Source organism: Boleophthalmus pectinirostris, unplaced genomic scaffold (assembly GCF_026225935.1).
Source record: "Boleophthalmus pectinirostris isolate CB_2022bp ecotype Guang Dong unplaced genomic scaffold, ASM2622593v1 HiC_scaffold_19, whole genome shotgun sequence".
In the NCBI taxonomy this organism is placed as follows: Eukaryota; Metazoa; Chordata; class Actinopteri; order Gobiiformes; family Gobiidae; genus Boleophthalmus; species Boleophthalmus pectinirostris.
The window spans coordinates 22771583-22787360 of record NW_026571140.1 but is presented as its reverse complement, the minus strand read 5'-3'; the positions used below and the strand labels follow the sequence as shown (position 1 = coordinate 22787360).

The window sequence follows — 15778 nt, the reverse complement described above, 5'->3', positions numbered from 1 at the left end:
TGAATTATACAATCTATGTGTACACCATTAATCAAAGAAAAGGTTATGGCCTCATGACAGATCGACTGAAAATAGATAATGAAAGCATTTTACTACATAATAAAACTGGACAGGCTTTATAGTGTGGTGTTGATTTTTACTAGCATCAAAGATTTAGCAGGGTAGTCAAGTCTTAAGTTGACTTGCCCTCTCATGGTACACAGTGTGGTATTGGAAATCAATTATTAACGCTCCAGCTCACCAAATAGAACTTCCACAGCAGTCAAGGAAAAAAGCTTAAAACATAATAAAACATGTTTTTATTGTTCACTCACTCTTCACCAATCACACTCAAATAGTAGTTTTCCCCACATCACCTGTCATTCCAAAAAGCTTACTAATCAAAGTTAAATATACCTGGAAGACAAAGAAAAACACACTTCAGTTTAAAATTCAACTTCATAAAAAAACAAAAAACAATCTATAATTAATATCTAAAACTATAGGTGATGATGAGCATTGGGAAGTAACATGAACTGATATGCTTTCAGAATACTACAACTAACTGTAGCTTTTCAGAATACAGTAATTTCCTAAAACCAAATGTATTTGTGAGAAAAGAAGAAAATACAGCTCTTACAAATGCATGTGCAATATTTCCTTCTCAATTCAGTGATTAATAAATGCAAAACAGTGGAACAAAGTTGATTTAATCCAATGCCGTGTAACAATATAACTCTAAATATTGATAGTTTGCTACAGCATCACTCTGGGGATGTTCTGCATGTATGCCTATTGGCGGAGTGTTTAGAAGTTACCATGGTGACACAGTGCACATATTAGCAATAACTACACCAAAAGATTTTATGATTGTCTGAAAACGCAAAAAGGTGAGTGACTATCTGAAAAACTGTTGGCTTATGCTTGTTATCTTGTGACTTTCGTGTTATTTGAGGAGGAGTTGTTTAACAGCACAGATCATCTCACTTGTTGTAATTCTTTATGAGTTCTTTATGGTCAGATAGTGTTAAATTAATCAGCAGATTAAACTTGTTTAACAGAGCTTTAGACAGAGCAGTGTCTACAATTAGCACCACAACCCCAGGGAATGTTCAGCTGCAAAGTATCAATTCAGAATACAGTACTCTGACTAGACCAGGTGTTAGAATATGTTACAAAGTACATCCCACTGCAAGTCATTTTGTCACATTTTCAAGATATTTTTCCCCATACTGGTGATGAGTGAAAATGCACCACTAAACATCATCTTACCCCTTAATAGTAACTAAACTGCAAAATGCCACTGAAGAAACATCAAATCTCAAACTATCTGCCTTTGTTGAAATCAGATTAAGTTTCAAGGCCAAACAGAAAGTAGCAATGTAAAGGACAAATTGATCGTGGTCTCCTTTTACTCTGCTCTGTTCATCGGGAGATGGGAGCAGGAGCACACTTCACATTATTGTTCAGCTACGGTTAGCCTTTTAAAAAAAACTACTACACATTTTATAGAGATAGCAGTAATTAAAAGGGTAGATCGAAGCAAATTAATTGAAATTTTGAAATAAAAAATTAATTATAACTGTACCACAAAACAAGGTCATGATCTGAACTTGAAAATTGCTACATTAGTAGGAAACTATCAGAAAACGAATAATAATGAAGAATATAAAAACAAAGCAACAACTGACAACTAAGTGTACAACTCTATAATATATAGATAGGTAGGTAGATAGTTAGATATTAGTAATAAACTGAAACGGCAGTATAACAAACTATTAAAACTGATAAGGCTTGATTATTGATTAAACTATTAAAACGTTGAATTGACACAAGGTTGCTTAATTTCCGTATCCTTCTTAATGTAAAAATCCATAGTAAAAGTTGTACACTGTTGTAGTGGCATGCCTGAACAGTTTGTTTATCCCTGAGACCGATCAAGGCACAATCAAGCATTTGTGCAACATGGATTGTTGTCAGTGGAGAGTTTGAGGAGCTAGTGTCCATTAGCTGTCCCTTTAGTCAAAATCTGGCATGCACTTAAACCACTTTGTAACACGGCCATGACTCTTAGTCTCCATCGCCGAGTCCAGGAGTGCATCCCTGTAATGGCCGAACTCTGTTATAGCATCTTCCACTCGTGTGATGTACAGCCAGCTCACAATCACTCCAAAGAACTGCCAAGAGCAAAATCCATGATTAGCTTGAGGAAGTTCATATTAAGAAGTTGGTGAAGGCTTCTGACAGATTTATAATTGTCAATTTAGCTGCAATTTTCCCAATGCTAAGAAGTTGGTAAAATGATTTGCAACATAAAAGATTCATAAATTAGCATAGAATTATGACAGACAATAAACCATGACATAAATGTAGAATCCACTGGGCTTTGTTGTTGTTTGAAGCTTTCTTAAGTCATCACTGGACCGTGAAGATGATTACATAAACTAATTTGGTTGGTTTATTGCAATTTATAGGATTAATTTAATTCTGCAATGAACAGTTGTCAGAAACTAGTCTCAAACCCACAATGGTGAGGCAGGCGCGCATATCTTTGTGATATGGTAAGTAAAAAAGAATCATGGAAGGAAACTATTCAGATGTTACTGTAATGAATGACCAATAGGCTGTTACCTGAGGCAGCAGGATTCCCAGCAACAGAGCTGCCATATACTTGTAGTTGTCCATTAGCCAGATGAAGAAGGCGTCAGTACACCCTCTGATGTGAATGACATCGATTAAATCCAAACGCTAAGAAAAATAAAGCAGATATAATGACATGTGTAAGCCTTATTTAACTAATATGTGGTTTGTGCATTCAAATTGCATTTAACACTGCATTATTTATTCACTCCACACTTAGTGATATTACTACTACTAGCCACAGCTGCCCTGGTTTAGACTGAAGAAAGCTGGCTGCCAATCTGGAACATCACATGAGCAGCTCTGACCACCACCACCAATCACTCATGCACACCACATTCACATTTGATGATAGATACAACATCTGACACAATAGCGGGAATCGATTGTTCAACCTTTGGATTGGTGGATGAGGGCTCCAACCACTGAGTCCCTAAAGGTGAAATGCAATCCTCTGATATGAACAGCAAATAGATTTGAAGAAGAAAGACACTAAAACTGAAATGGTGGCCTTTTAATATCTCCTTTGAAATCCATTAATAAAAACAAATAACAAGTAGATTCTTGTGGGGGTGAATGCTGACCACTACAGATCAGAGTTGACTAACCTCTTTCTTGAGCACTTTGTAACCACACAGAGTGTTGGCCACTTCATTAGGCTACAAAACAGACAAGAAAACAAGAATGAGCACTGTCAGTTTGCTTGATTATGACTGTGAATGTGTGTGTGTATGTATGAAAATATACCCCTGCATGAAGTCAGAATTTCACCAGTATCACCACTGTAAAATTGTTGTGTTACTCCAAAATAGGTAAAACTTATACTGTTTCATTTGCTACAGCAGATTCTAACCTGTAGTTAGTAAAATGTCAATGTATGAGCAATTAAACTGACTGTAAGAATGGCAGCAGTGACAGTATTGCATGTGTTCACTGTACTGTCCAGATGAGTTTGACTTGGCTCTGAATAAAGTATTTGTGCATTGACAGTGTTAATACAGCATTACCATATTCAAATACATGGAGATTTGCATGTTATTTTAAATATGATAAATCCCCCGCTTGCCATCTGGAACAAGCAAGTGGTGAATCGGGGGAAAAAAAGTATTATACAGGTTGTATACAGAGTATTTTAATCTTTAAAGAGCTTTTAACCTTTTTTTTTCCCCACACCTCAATATTCAACTGGAAGTCAGCAGAGTTTTTTTTTATAAATTGTTTAAGATCCCACATATTGCAACTTCCAAAGTATAAAATAATAATCCATACATGTCTTAGATATTAGAACTTAGATGTCAGATATGTCTTCTTTAATCTAGATATAAAAATATGATGATATTAAATTTAGGCATATTTTTACAGTCCAGATCAGTTTCCAAGGCAACAGCTGACAGTCAGATGGTCGTACTGATCAGAGTCTGTCATCCTCCCTGTGCCACTCCAGGTGCATGAGGTGCTATGTTACAAATGTTTAAGCTGAAAGTCTCATCCACACTCGACTGCCTTTTTGTCAACACTCAATGTTCAATAGTTAATGATCAGTTTAGACAAAACCACCCTGTACAATCTGAGTAGGAATAATCTGTTAGGACAACACTGAGTACGGCATAAAGACATGAATTATCCAAATGCCATCCCATTACACAATGCAGAAATAAGACCGTATAAAATCTGTAAAAAATAACATGTATACAAATATATTAATAGCTATAATTTACCCAAACATTTCCCTAAGTGTGTATGGTTGTACTAGTTGTACCCCTTTTCACGGATTTCATCTTCTTGTTATGTGAGACATTTTTAAGACTTTTCACAATAATATTTTTGTTTTAAACTGTTAATTTGTAATGCCAACAGTTTTTCATCATTGTGAAACCCACGGACACAAGCCTGAAGGTCTATCATAATTATATGAAAATACTATGTTGTGATTGTGTGGGTGAAAATTGCCTTTGCTGCTCCTAAGCTGGAAACAGAGTAGCAGTAATCATGATAATAAAACCATACTATATTTAGACTATGTCCTTTTGAACTTTGTGTGATCTATGCAATACTAAATATTTATTTTCATTCATAAAGACACAATGTGATTGGATGCAGAAATACAAACCTTGGTGGTGATGCAACAGGTGTAGGGGACTCCACAGGCTAAAGGACCTGGGGCAGAGCAATTGTGGTACATGTTGACCGACCAATCCTTGTACTCTTGACCTCCACAGCATTTAAACTGAGAAACAGGGAGTGCAGGAGAGGAGGAGAGGAGACATAACAGAAATTATATGTAGATGAATGAAAATCAGTATGTAAACAAGATCATTTCAGAGACTCCACTGGATGAATACCAGACACATTTGCTGCCAAAATACACCATAATTTATAAGACAAGTTGAATAATTGTGGCTCTTTTGAATGTGCTGTTGAGGTCTTGAAACTCAATACACTGCTGATTATTCATACACAGCTGGAGCAACAAGCAATGCTATTTCTCACATAATGCTAATCTATTTTTTATATCATGAATTCAGTGTTACAAAAATATTTAACATGATGGCCGAGTTGTTTTTGTTATAATTTGGTGTTTTGCTTCTCAAGTTAATTCTCCAATGAGAAAGCAGGATGAGCATAACCTGAGTCTCTCATTTGGGTTGCTAGTTTCAATGCTGAAATCCAGTTGGTTTAATCCAGGTCTAAAATGCCTCTCTGCTCAGTCATTTAGTGTTCGTGCAGTCTCTGCAGCTCAGTGAATGGGTTCTGGAGATTCTCATGTCCATATATGGAGAATGCGAAAAAATTCCTCAACATGTAGGTTAAAAAAACTGACAACCCAGGTTCAGTGGTGAGGGTAACCATTTTTAAAACCGTAACCGTAACCATATTTCTAAACCGTACATACTGCACCTTTAAATTCAAATCAAAAGTTACCAAAACTATATGCTTCCAATGCTGTGCTATTTTGAAAGACAATGTAGTCAAAATCCATTAGCCATGTTGGAGACATAAATTATTTAATCTAATTGTGTCTTTAATCAAACACAACGGCCCCATGTGGCTTTAGTTAGAGTTTGAGGTGAAGTGAAGTAGTAGTGATGATTGGTAGTAGTATTATTATAATAGTAAAATGAACTTAAGTAAGAAAGCTGATACATGAATATATGAATGTTTATGAGTCTGCTGTTTGACAGGCATGTCATCAGTATGCCAACACCACACCAGGGTGCCCACCAGTCATTACTGAAAATCCAAATAGGAAACACACCAAGGTAAAGCTACATCCGCCACCAAACACTGGCAGATCTAAGTGTCTGTGGACAGATTAATTTGTTTAGCAGTAAACACGATTTCCAAATGTTAAAGTAATAATTTGATTTGAGTTTAACCCCCTCCAGGTTCATTTGGCTGTCACCCACTTTGCCTCAAGTGTATATGGCACAAATGAATTTATGTTATTCATAGACTGTTGGTACTGAAAATCTTATGGTGAATATTTCATAATGGAATGCAAAATTCATTATATCGACAAAATTTTAAGATGCACTCTGTAACATTTCTAGTGGATGGTCTGCCACCTGCTCGTCTCCATGGAAATGTTACTACTTTGCTTAGAATGTTCCACAGTATAGATTAAACCCTTTCACAAGGAAGACAAGCAGATTATAGCACAACACTACATTAAAATTCAGATCTGTGGCGAGCCACCCCTATTTACAAATCAAATTGTTGAATTTGTGAGCAATAGAACCATCCATAATGAATAAATGCTAGATGAATATCTTGATTAAGGAACATTCCAGGCAAAGCAATAACATCGCCATAGAGATAAGCAGGTGATGGACCTTCCACTAGAAATTGTACGCATTAATGAAGTAAAAGTATCAATACATAACATTTTAAACTAATTCATTCAGTGCATATAATTTAAAAAACAACAGAATGTATTTTTATATAGTTCTGGTCTGGCATTTTATGTTTTCATTCATATATAATACAAGAAGAGAAAACACACAAAAACACTCCATTAACTCAATAGCAATAATGATTACCTAGCATCCAGCAAAACATGTACCAAAATGTATCAGATGAGGCAACTGTGCAAAGGCCATAATTAATGAATATAATGGATTCTATGTCAGTCCACCTGGCTTTGCTATTGCACAAAACTGAAGTGCAGTGTTTTAAACTGACAATGCTCTGTTGGAGGCAGATACTGGCGGACACACCCACTGACTGATGTCTAGTCATTGGCATCTCAGACAGGGTGAAAAAGTGACTAACCAGGTTGCTAATTGGCTTGGTCTGGGAGGGCTGCAAGCTATAAGTCAATGCACTATCTCCTTTCTCATCAATACAATGTCTACAAGCTGATAATTCATTAAGACATTAGGATCATGTAGTTTAATTATACTGCTCAAATTTGAGACCAGTATCCTGTCAGGCTCCAAACTGAGTGTGTACTTCTTACTACACAAGAAACAGGCACAAAATCCCATACAGAGTTTTATAGATTTATGTTGAAAACTGACTGCGCTTGGCTGTCAGCTCTAATCCAAGTCTCCAGTCTGATAGATGGCATCTCTGAGTCAACAAATCAATCAAACATCTTTGGTCAAACAGGAAAAAAATCTATAAGTAAAAAGGGATTTAATGGTGTTGAGTCTGTGATCATCTAAATTGCATAATTGGATGCGCCTTTAATGATGATTAACTGTGGTTATAGCTGCACTGTGACTGAGTTCATTGTGTTGCCCATAACACCTGCTCTTTGTGTACAATAAAAGCAGTGTCTGTACTAGACGCTGAAAGCTTATAGATTCTTTACCAGCATCATCACAAGTCATACCTCTTTCTGAACAAAATCCATTATGTTCTTGAAGTCCAAGTCGTCATAGTAGTTTTTAATGCCTCTCCTGATGTTTCTATTAACCAAATCCATCGCCTGCATGAAGAAAATGAACAGAAACAATTAGTATGTTAATGTGGCAGGGAGGGTCAGCTGCCATTTCATTAAGCTCTGATGAAACAGCTGATCTACTGTTTATGTGAAATACACACCAAGTGTAAGAAACCATCCACTTAGTCAAGGTGACTGACCCATTCAGCTGAAAGATTTAAAGATGACTTTTTAACATGGCCCAGCTGTCACTCACAATCTGCTGCAGTGCCTCATTTTCGCTTAACCGGACATACATGAATGCAGCTAGATGCACTATTTGGTTCTTGATGTAATTTTTCTGCTTGTCTCCAAGAAGATACTTTGCCTGGAGACATTTACTGTATGACATTAATCTTATTTATAAGTTACAGGTTGGATCATTCACAAAAAGAATGTCTGTTTTAAGATATTTTAGCAATATAACATTTGTAATTTAGTAATTGCATATTAGATCATTTCAGTGCCATACTGTGGAACATTGCAGGCAAAACAATAGCACCTCCATAATGATTAACAGGTGACAGACTCTCCAGCAAAAGTAACTTATTCCCCCTTCATGTCAAAATAAAAACTATAGAGAACCTCCACACTATTATGCAGTATCTACTGCTAGACTGACTGTTGTAAAGAAGGTATTTTATTGCAGTACAGTTCTACATGGTATACACCATGCACTTCCATGCAGGTTTTATATTTTCTTCCACTATGTAAAGTCTCTGCAGTGTACCCAGGCAAAGGCACATATTCAAACTAACTGGATTATCAAGGAGTTGTCATTAGTATGCTGTACAAGATTGATATTGAACACTATGTTAAAGTACTATAATGTAAATTAAACACACATGAACATTAGAATTTTGAATATGCTGTCCATTGACACCATATGCAAAAATCAAGAATATAAAGCAGAAAGGATCACTGAGCTTCTCTTGTAACAAAGAAGATGTGAGGACTGTGTGACCAAGATTTAAGGCTGCATATGGTTGTTTTTCAAGGTTTTCAGAAAAAAAAAAAATGTAATGGTTGAATATTTGACATATTTATGTATTGTTACAACTATACAGCTATATTGTATATTGTGCAGTTTTACTCTTAAGTTCAATTGTTTCTCATTGAGAAACAAACTTCTAATCTGACCTAATTTCACTTGACAAATTGAAGATATAAACTGTTATTTGACAGCAGAGACATGTTTTTTTTCCAGAGGCTATAATATGTTTTTATGGTGCACAAACTGGTATGAGCGGTTTTGTGTTTGACTGTTTGGCTTTCTGATTTCCCATGGATGGAGCCAATGACACCTACAGATGCAGCAGACTCTGGAGAGTAGAAGACCAAAAATCTATTTGGCCAAAAAATTACTTGTTATGCTATGTGGTCGCCGCAATGTAGACCATGTAATGAATATTTTTGCACTTTTATAGGTGCACACTGTACAATTGTAGGGTGAGAGCAAGCATTTTAAAAATGTTTAAATATAAGCAATAGACACACATATATCCTACAATGGCATCATGGGTCTTGCCACATGAGTTACAACAACAAAGTGTACAGCTGAATGCAAGATTTTCATTTGAAATACTATAATATGTAGGACCACTTTTTATGTCACTGATACTGTAACGCTAAAGCATGATGATCAACACCTTGGTCAATTTTAGTTACATAAAAGATGATTCTAAGCAGAAAGGTTCATGTAACTGGAGATTTGTGGGTTATAGCTTGCCCTCTGTGTTTTAGATGCACAGGGTCTTGATAGTTCCCTTTTATCAGATGATAGACAAAAGGGAATAAATGAAGAAGATGGATAAGGATCTTAAATCAAACCAGATTAATAGCAAATGAAAAGAAGGCTTGTTTCTGGATATTGTTCATAAACGTTTACAGACATCTCAATAATCCTATACCTTAGAACACATGGTCTCCATCTGAGAATAGATTCAGCTGAATTATTGTAATTACTGGTCTATTCACCAGGTTCGCATCCATAATCGTTTTAATCACTGCAGGCGATAACATTTCGCCAAAGAAATCTCAAAGTGAAAGGAAGGCTGAGGCTCTGACTGACAAGGACTCACCTGGTTGCGGAAAACCAGAGCCAATATCCCTCCCAGCAGCTCCAGAATCAGGCACACCGCCAACGCGTACATAAACTGCAATACATCATAAGATCATTATAATATCCTATGTTTTTCAATTTGCCACATCATGAAAACTTACTACAAACTGTACTTACCACCTTCAGCAGAGTCAGATTGTCCCTCAGTGAACCCAAAACGCCAATAAATGAGACTACAAACATGAGGATGCCCAGCAGGATCAGGATAATAGCTGGGGCCAAAAACACTCCCTCTAGAGTCTTGTAGTGCTGCCTCTCCACCTCCGCATATATGCCTACAGCCAGGATACAGCCACCTATAAGCTGCAAGTACAAGGAAAGCACAGATTTATAAGCAAGCAAGAAATGCTCCAGAAATTAGCATAACATGTGTTTTTTACTTTAATGAGAGAGAACAGAAATAAAGGCTGTGTATATAAATAGAAGTGTCTCATCTTTTCTTTTAGTATGACATTTGTGACTAATTACAGGCCAATTAGATTTCGTAATTGTGCCAGGTTGAAATGGACCATAGATCTTTTTACTTTTGGTTCTGGTAAATGGCTCCTTTATTTAGTTCTAATAAACTCGGGCTTCAAGTCACTGGGGTGCGCAAATACAGGGTGTGCATTAATTACTCTACCAGTCTTTTATCAGTGAGAGCTTTCTAAGTCTTTTATTATTAAAAATGCACTGATACTGGTTGAAAGTAATATTCTGGTTGGTTGGGTCTATGAATGAATAAAATAAGATTGTTGAATGCCTGATCATTACCCAGTACATTTCATAATGCATAAAAATGCTTTTCTGCGTTACTTGGAGGATAAATAGCAGAACACAGTAGTTAGTTCATTTTCTTGGTCTCCCATAAAAGAAATTTCTCTGGAACAGGGAGAGCTGCTCAAAACATCACCCACACGCATCTCACAAAAGCAAGGCAATGCTACAGTCAGAATGACACATACAAAAGCCTGTAAACACACAAATCATCTCCTCCTTTAATCTACAGTTCTTCATTTATAAGTTTTACTGATACAGGTATAAGCAAGTCCTGTACCTAGTTCTTATTCCCAAGTGCATGAGTGTGTACTCAGAGTGTGTACTCGGAATACACACATCTGCTCTATATTCTGGTATTGGTGGATATTGGGTACCTAGTGATATTTTAAAGTATTGATTTGCCTGTCACGATAATTACTAAACTGACTTATCGTTCTATATATGCTGTATTGAACAATCATTTTTGAGAAGCAATATTTATCATGGAGACTTTTTCTTAATACTAGTGGGTAACTTTTTGTTATTTTTATGTAAATAATGTCTGTGACCGATTACAGCTACAAACTAAGTACTAAAAGGTTAATTCTGTTTAGTTCTTGCATCTAATGCTATTCTTTTTTAACAGTATTGAACACTTAGAAGAGTTTTAGGGATAATCCTGCTTTTTGGTTTTTCTGTCAGTATTATCATTTATTGTCTATATTTATTTCAGAATTATATCACACTTTAAAATGTGTTATTGTGACAGGCTTTAAAAAATATTCAAAATTGGTCTCGTAATCATCAGATCCCAAATAAATGTGATTAACAATATACAGTAATAATTATTAAAACAAAAAGAGAACATCGTGGATAAGAACCTTTTTCTACACAATCTGGTGGTATAAAATTATCTTTTAATAAATGTAACCCCATGACTGCCCACAAGTCACATGGGCCTGCTGTCTATAAAGCCCTGTATTAGTCATCATCGTGTGATTGTGCTGACCACTGACCACATTCTAAAGGCATAATGGGTTTAAAGGGAAAAACACTAAGGCATTTCAACTACAGTATATGTGCTATACTTCCCATTGGTGGAAGGCAATAATGATCCAAATTGAATTTGTTTGGATACTCCTGATAATAAATAATCCATTAAAATTGTTTTAAATCATGCTGTAAATGTCTCAATTGAGAGTAATGGAAAAAAGAGAATGAACTGTAAAATTAAACACAAGCTAAAATATCTCCTATAGCCTTGGATCACTGAGTTTATTCTCTGGCTTTTAACACCGTGTGAGTTGTGTGGTCCTCTGTGTTTTTTATATATTTTATTTAAATTTGTATATTATTTACTTATTGCTGTTTTTAACGGTTTAATTTTCTTTGACTGGTTTTAGTGTTTTAGGCCTGGTAAGGTTAAAATGAGCATTTATACCCTCTGTTGCATACCTTTTGTTGTTTAATAAAGTGGATTTGAACCCATTTTGCAGCTTTTTGACATTTTCCTCTAACTTTGCATACTTTCAAAACATTTTCCATATTCTCTCATACCCAATATCACCTACCTCAAGCTCTCATGTTTATGTAGTCTGTTTTCACTCCTAGCCCTGGGTTTAGATGGTAAGACAGTAAAGCAAACATTTCAAATTTTAATGGGCTCTTAACTGTGACCTCCCCTCATCCCCTCACATTTCTACATGAATTTTCTGTCACTAAGACTTGTGAAAAGTGTTTATAGGCCACCATGGTGCGCTTCCTTACATGTCCCTGACCATAACCAGGTTTTGTGCCCCGGTGGTTGGGGGCCCCTGGTTTAAAGCTATTGTATTACAAAATACTGTAACATTTGGTTATAATTTGACCATCTACAACTTCTAAATTAATATATTTAAGTAAGAAGTGTTTTAATTTTTATTTAAGTACGTGCAGTTCTAATCTACAAATCAACCTCTAGATTATAATTAAACAGTCCCCGTGATCATGCTGCTCATATTTTGACATCATGAGACTGAGAAGACACTTAACAGTTGATCAGGCGGGATGACAGTGAGACTACAGCAGTAACAGTAGCACAGAGGCACAGAAGGGGATATCCTTCAGTCTGATGACCATGAACTAAATTCCAGGCACATTAGAGACAAGAGAGAAGTACCAGAGTCTCATATCATCTAAACCGCTCACATCAACATGGTGATGTGCAAGACTACTTGCAAGAACCTTACCACATGCACCCACACAGAGTAATCATCTGGCATGGAACAAGAAGCATTTGCCCTGGATGAGGCGATGAGGCACCAGTGGGCCCCAGTGTTGTTCTCAGAAACATTGATTCACACGATGCAGAAATTATGGCCACCAACGTTGATGGAGACTGGGTAACCAGACTGACTTCTTGAATGTACCTTAAGAAGAGTTGAACTCCTTGACTCTGCAGGCAGTAAGTCTGAGACATCCAAGGCCACATGACACATATTGAGATGTAGAGATTATTTGTTGTGCTTATTTGTTGTGCTTAAACCTTGTTTTTTACTATACAGTCTGAAATCCAGATAAGACTACTTTATTTTAATTATATAGCGTCATTCTTCCACAGGCATATTAAAATTTGGCAGCAAGATTAATTCTCATGATTTTTGTGAGTTCACAATGAGTATATGTGAATACATGTTTATATTAGACAACAATTAGTTGATAGAAGTGGAATTAGTATGTTGATGAGAATATTCAATACAAATATACAAATAAACAAACTGCAAAGGTTATAGACCAAAACTGTGAAATCACAGCTCTTGTGAGTGTTCTTGACCTGCAGTGGTCAGTTGCAATCAAAAGTCCACCAATTAGGGAGCTGTGGAACATCGGTGGACAGTGATGCACAAGTGAAGTGAAGACAGGTCTGTGAGCTGTTTTGATACTTAAATTGCTCCAGAACTAGGGGCAGTTCTAGGGGAAGGGCCACAGGGGCCCTGGCCCCACCTCTTATTTGATTGGCCCCTGAAGTGCTCCTATTCTGTCAATCAACTGACGAGAAGAACAACCTCTTGGTGGCAGCAGACCTATTGCCTCAATACAATTTAATGGGAGAAGAAACAGATCTGTGGAGGGCTTTTGTTTTTTTACTGTCTATGCTCGAAATGCTTGAACGTTATCATTCACGGAGTCGGATTCCATACTTTACTGCTTCATAATGTTTCATTTGTGACATGACAATCCAAATGTATTTGCATTGTACTGAATTAATCACATGTGTGCTTGGATGTACCCTGTACTTTGCCCCTGAATGTAACATGTGGCCCCTTAATGTCTCTTGTTTCAAAAAAATCTTAGAACTGCCATTGGGTTGTTGCCAAGTGTCATCAAAAATTCATCTAACAAAAAATAAAAAGTACTGCAGAGATGCAAAAAAATCACACACAAAAAAAAGAAATGTCCTTAAATGTCAAATCAAATATCAAAGCACACCTTCAATGGAAGTGAGGAAAGAGAGAGGTGTTAAAACTGTTAATACAGGCACAGTAAGAATAAAGAATAAAGGCACAGTAAGTTCACCAGGATCATGGGTGGGTGGCTCCTCATTTTGCAACAGAAATCATTATCAGAACACTATAAACTGAGAAAACATCTCTTTAAAAGGCATACTCCTGTTCTGCCACAGAAATTAAATTGTCACTTTTTCTTATTCTGTATCACATAAAGTCAGAACTAAAAATTACCTTGAGCAATTTTTCAGTATAAACATGAAATCTTTGTCGCAAGACCTCACCAACTTCCTGTCCAGTGAAATGCGGAATAAAAGTAAAAGTACAAAACCTTGTGACCAAGTATCATTTCACTTTATATTGAATTAATTTTTTCATCACTTTATATTGAATAAATATTGTAAATAAGGCATAAATGTAATACAAAAACAACATGAACTTATGAACCTATAAACAAACCAAAGACTACTCCAGGACTAATTAAACTGTCTAAATATCCAACTAAAACATAATACCATTACTAACAACATTATGCATTCACAGCTATTTTAACACATCCTCATGTTGTGGAGGTGATATGCCCCAACAGCTCAGTTGGATCTCTGTCCCTCAGGGTTATAAATACAATGGTTCACAGTTTTATTCCTCTTATATAATGGACAACTATAATCCATAATTTCTTTGACAAATAAACATCAAAAATGCTTTTTTGAAAACTGTAATTCTGTTAGAACAATTAAGCATTGTGCCAATCAGCAATCTGTGTGTTCATATACACTGTGTGTGGTGTTCTCTGTAGGGGAGCTGCTGGGCCCAAGAAAAACACTTTTATTCTGTAAATGAAAAAATTTGCATACTCCATCAACCTTGGCTTTAGTTAGCCAAGCTCTGCATCACTTTCAAATCACTTTTAATGGCCAAGATTTGATCTTCAGCCACGCTGTCTGATTTAAAGCATTTCTTCTAAGCATTTTTGAACCAAGTTAAGACTGTGTTTGTGAAACATTGCTAATATTAATTTAATGAACAGCCTAAATAGGTCTGCATAAAAATTAAATGGGGAACTCCACATACTCCAAATTAAACTACGCTAAAATGTTATGCAGGAAGCCACCATTGTTCCATGTACTGTAAACAACATGTGACCACGTGACACATCATTGTGAGTGTATAAATATAGCATGAACCATAGCAAAAACTGCAGACAAAGTTGTAGCTATAGAACCTCCAGTGTTATCTTACTACAGTATCAAACAGGTAGAGCAAAGGTAGCCTAGAAGGTGTGGCCATGTTGCATAGCCTACAAACTCTGCAGTTACATGTGAAGTAACATTATTTAAAAGAATATCACGAACCTATTACCTGTTACATGATCTGATGAAGCACTCTGGTCAGGGCTCACACGGTTTCGGTTTAACCCACTACATACACCCTACTTCGATTCTCACTGAAACTGTAAAGTGACTTACCCACCAGATGATGGAATAAAAACACAAGAGGAACTTGAGGACTACGTAAGAGCATCTGTGGCAATAGCGAATATCGTCCTTGTTGGACATGATGGCCGTAGGTAGCCTGTCTATTCAGCACAGTGAGCTGGACAGTGGACAGTGAACAGCGGACACCCCCCTCGCGCTGCGCTGTTTACTCCACACTTCCGCGTTGTCGTCACCAGCGCACCTGAGAGAGCGCGACTGTTAGCATGGCGAGCATAGACCGTATATATATATATATATATATATATATATATATATATATATATATATATATATATATATATATATATATATATATATATATATATATATATATATATATATATATATATTATACAGTCTATGGCAGCGATCGCAGTTTTCAGCTTTCCTTCACTTGTGTGGTTTCTAC

At 36.3% G+C, this 15778-nt stretch overlaps 1 protein-coding gene across 1 annotated transcript; it reads right to left on the bottom strand.

The window, feature by feature from the left end:
* Positions 1-282: 282 nt before the first annotated feature.
* tspan15 (tetraspanin 15) lies at positions 283-15534 on the bottom strand. The gene is made up of 8 exons (XM_020941482.2): positions 15361-15534; positions 9786-9971; positions 9628-9702; positions 7457-7552; positions 4730-4846; positions 3228-3278; positions 2611-2727; positions 283-2156 (listed from the first exon to the last, which is right to left on the bottom strand). Exons 1-8 carry the CDS (start codon positions 15448-15450, stop codon positions 1998-2000), a joined length of 891 nt encoding a protein of 296 aa, XP_020797141.1. The 5' UTR covers positions 15451-15534; the 3' UTR covers positions 283-1997.
* Positions 15535-15778: the final 244 nt, after the last annotated feature.

Coding starts and splice junctions, on each gene's coding strand:
- tspan15 (XM_020941482.2), bottom strand. CDS start 15,450: ATGTCCAACAAGGACGATATTCGCTATTGCCACAGATGCTCTTACGTA. Junction 9,703..9,785: donor ATCTGACTCTGCTGAAGGTG/GTAAGTACAGTT, acceptor GATGTATTGCAG/TTTATGTACGCGTTGGCGGT. Junction 2,728..3,227: donor ACAAAGTGCTCAAGAAAGAG/GTTAGTCAACTC, acceptor TATTTTTCTTAG/CGTTTGGATTTAATCGATGT.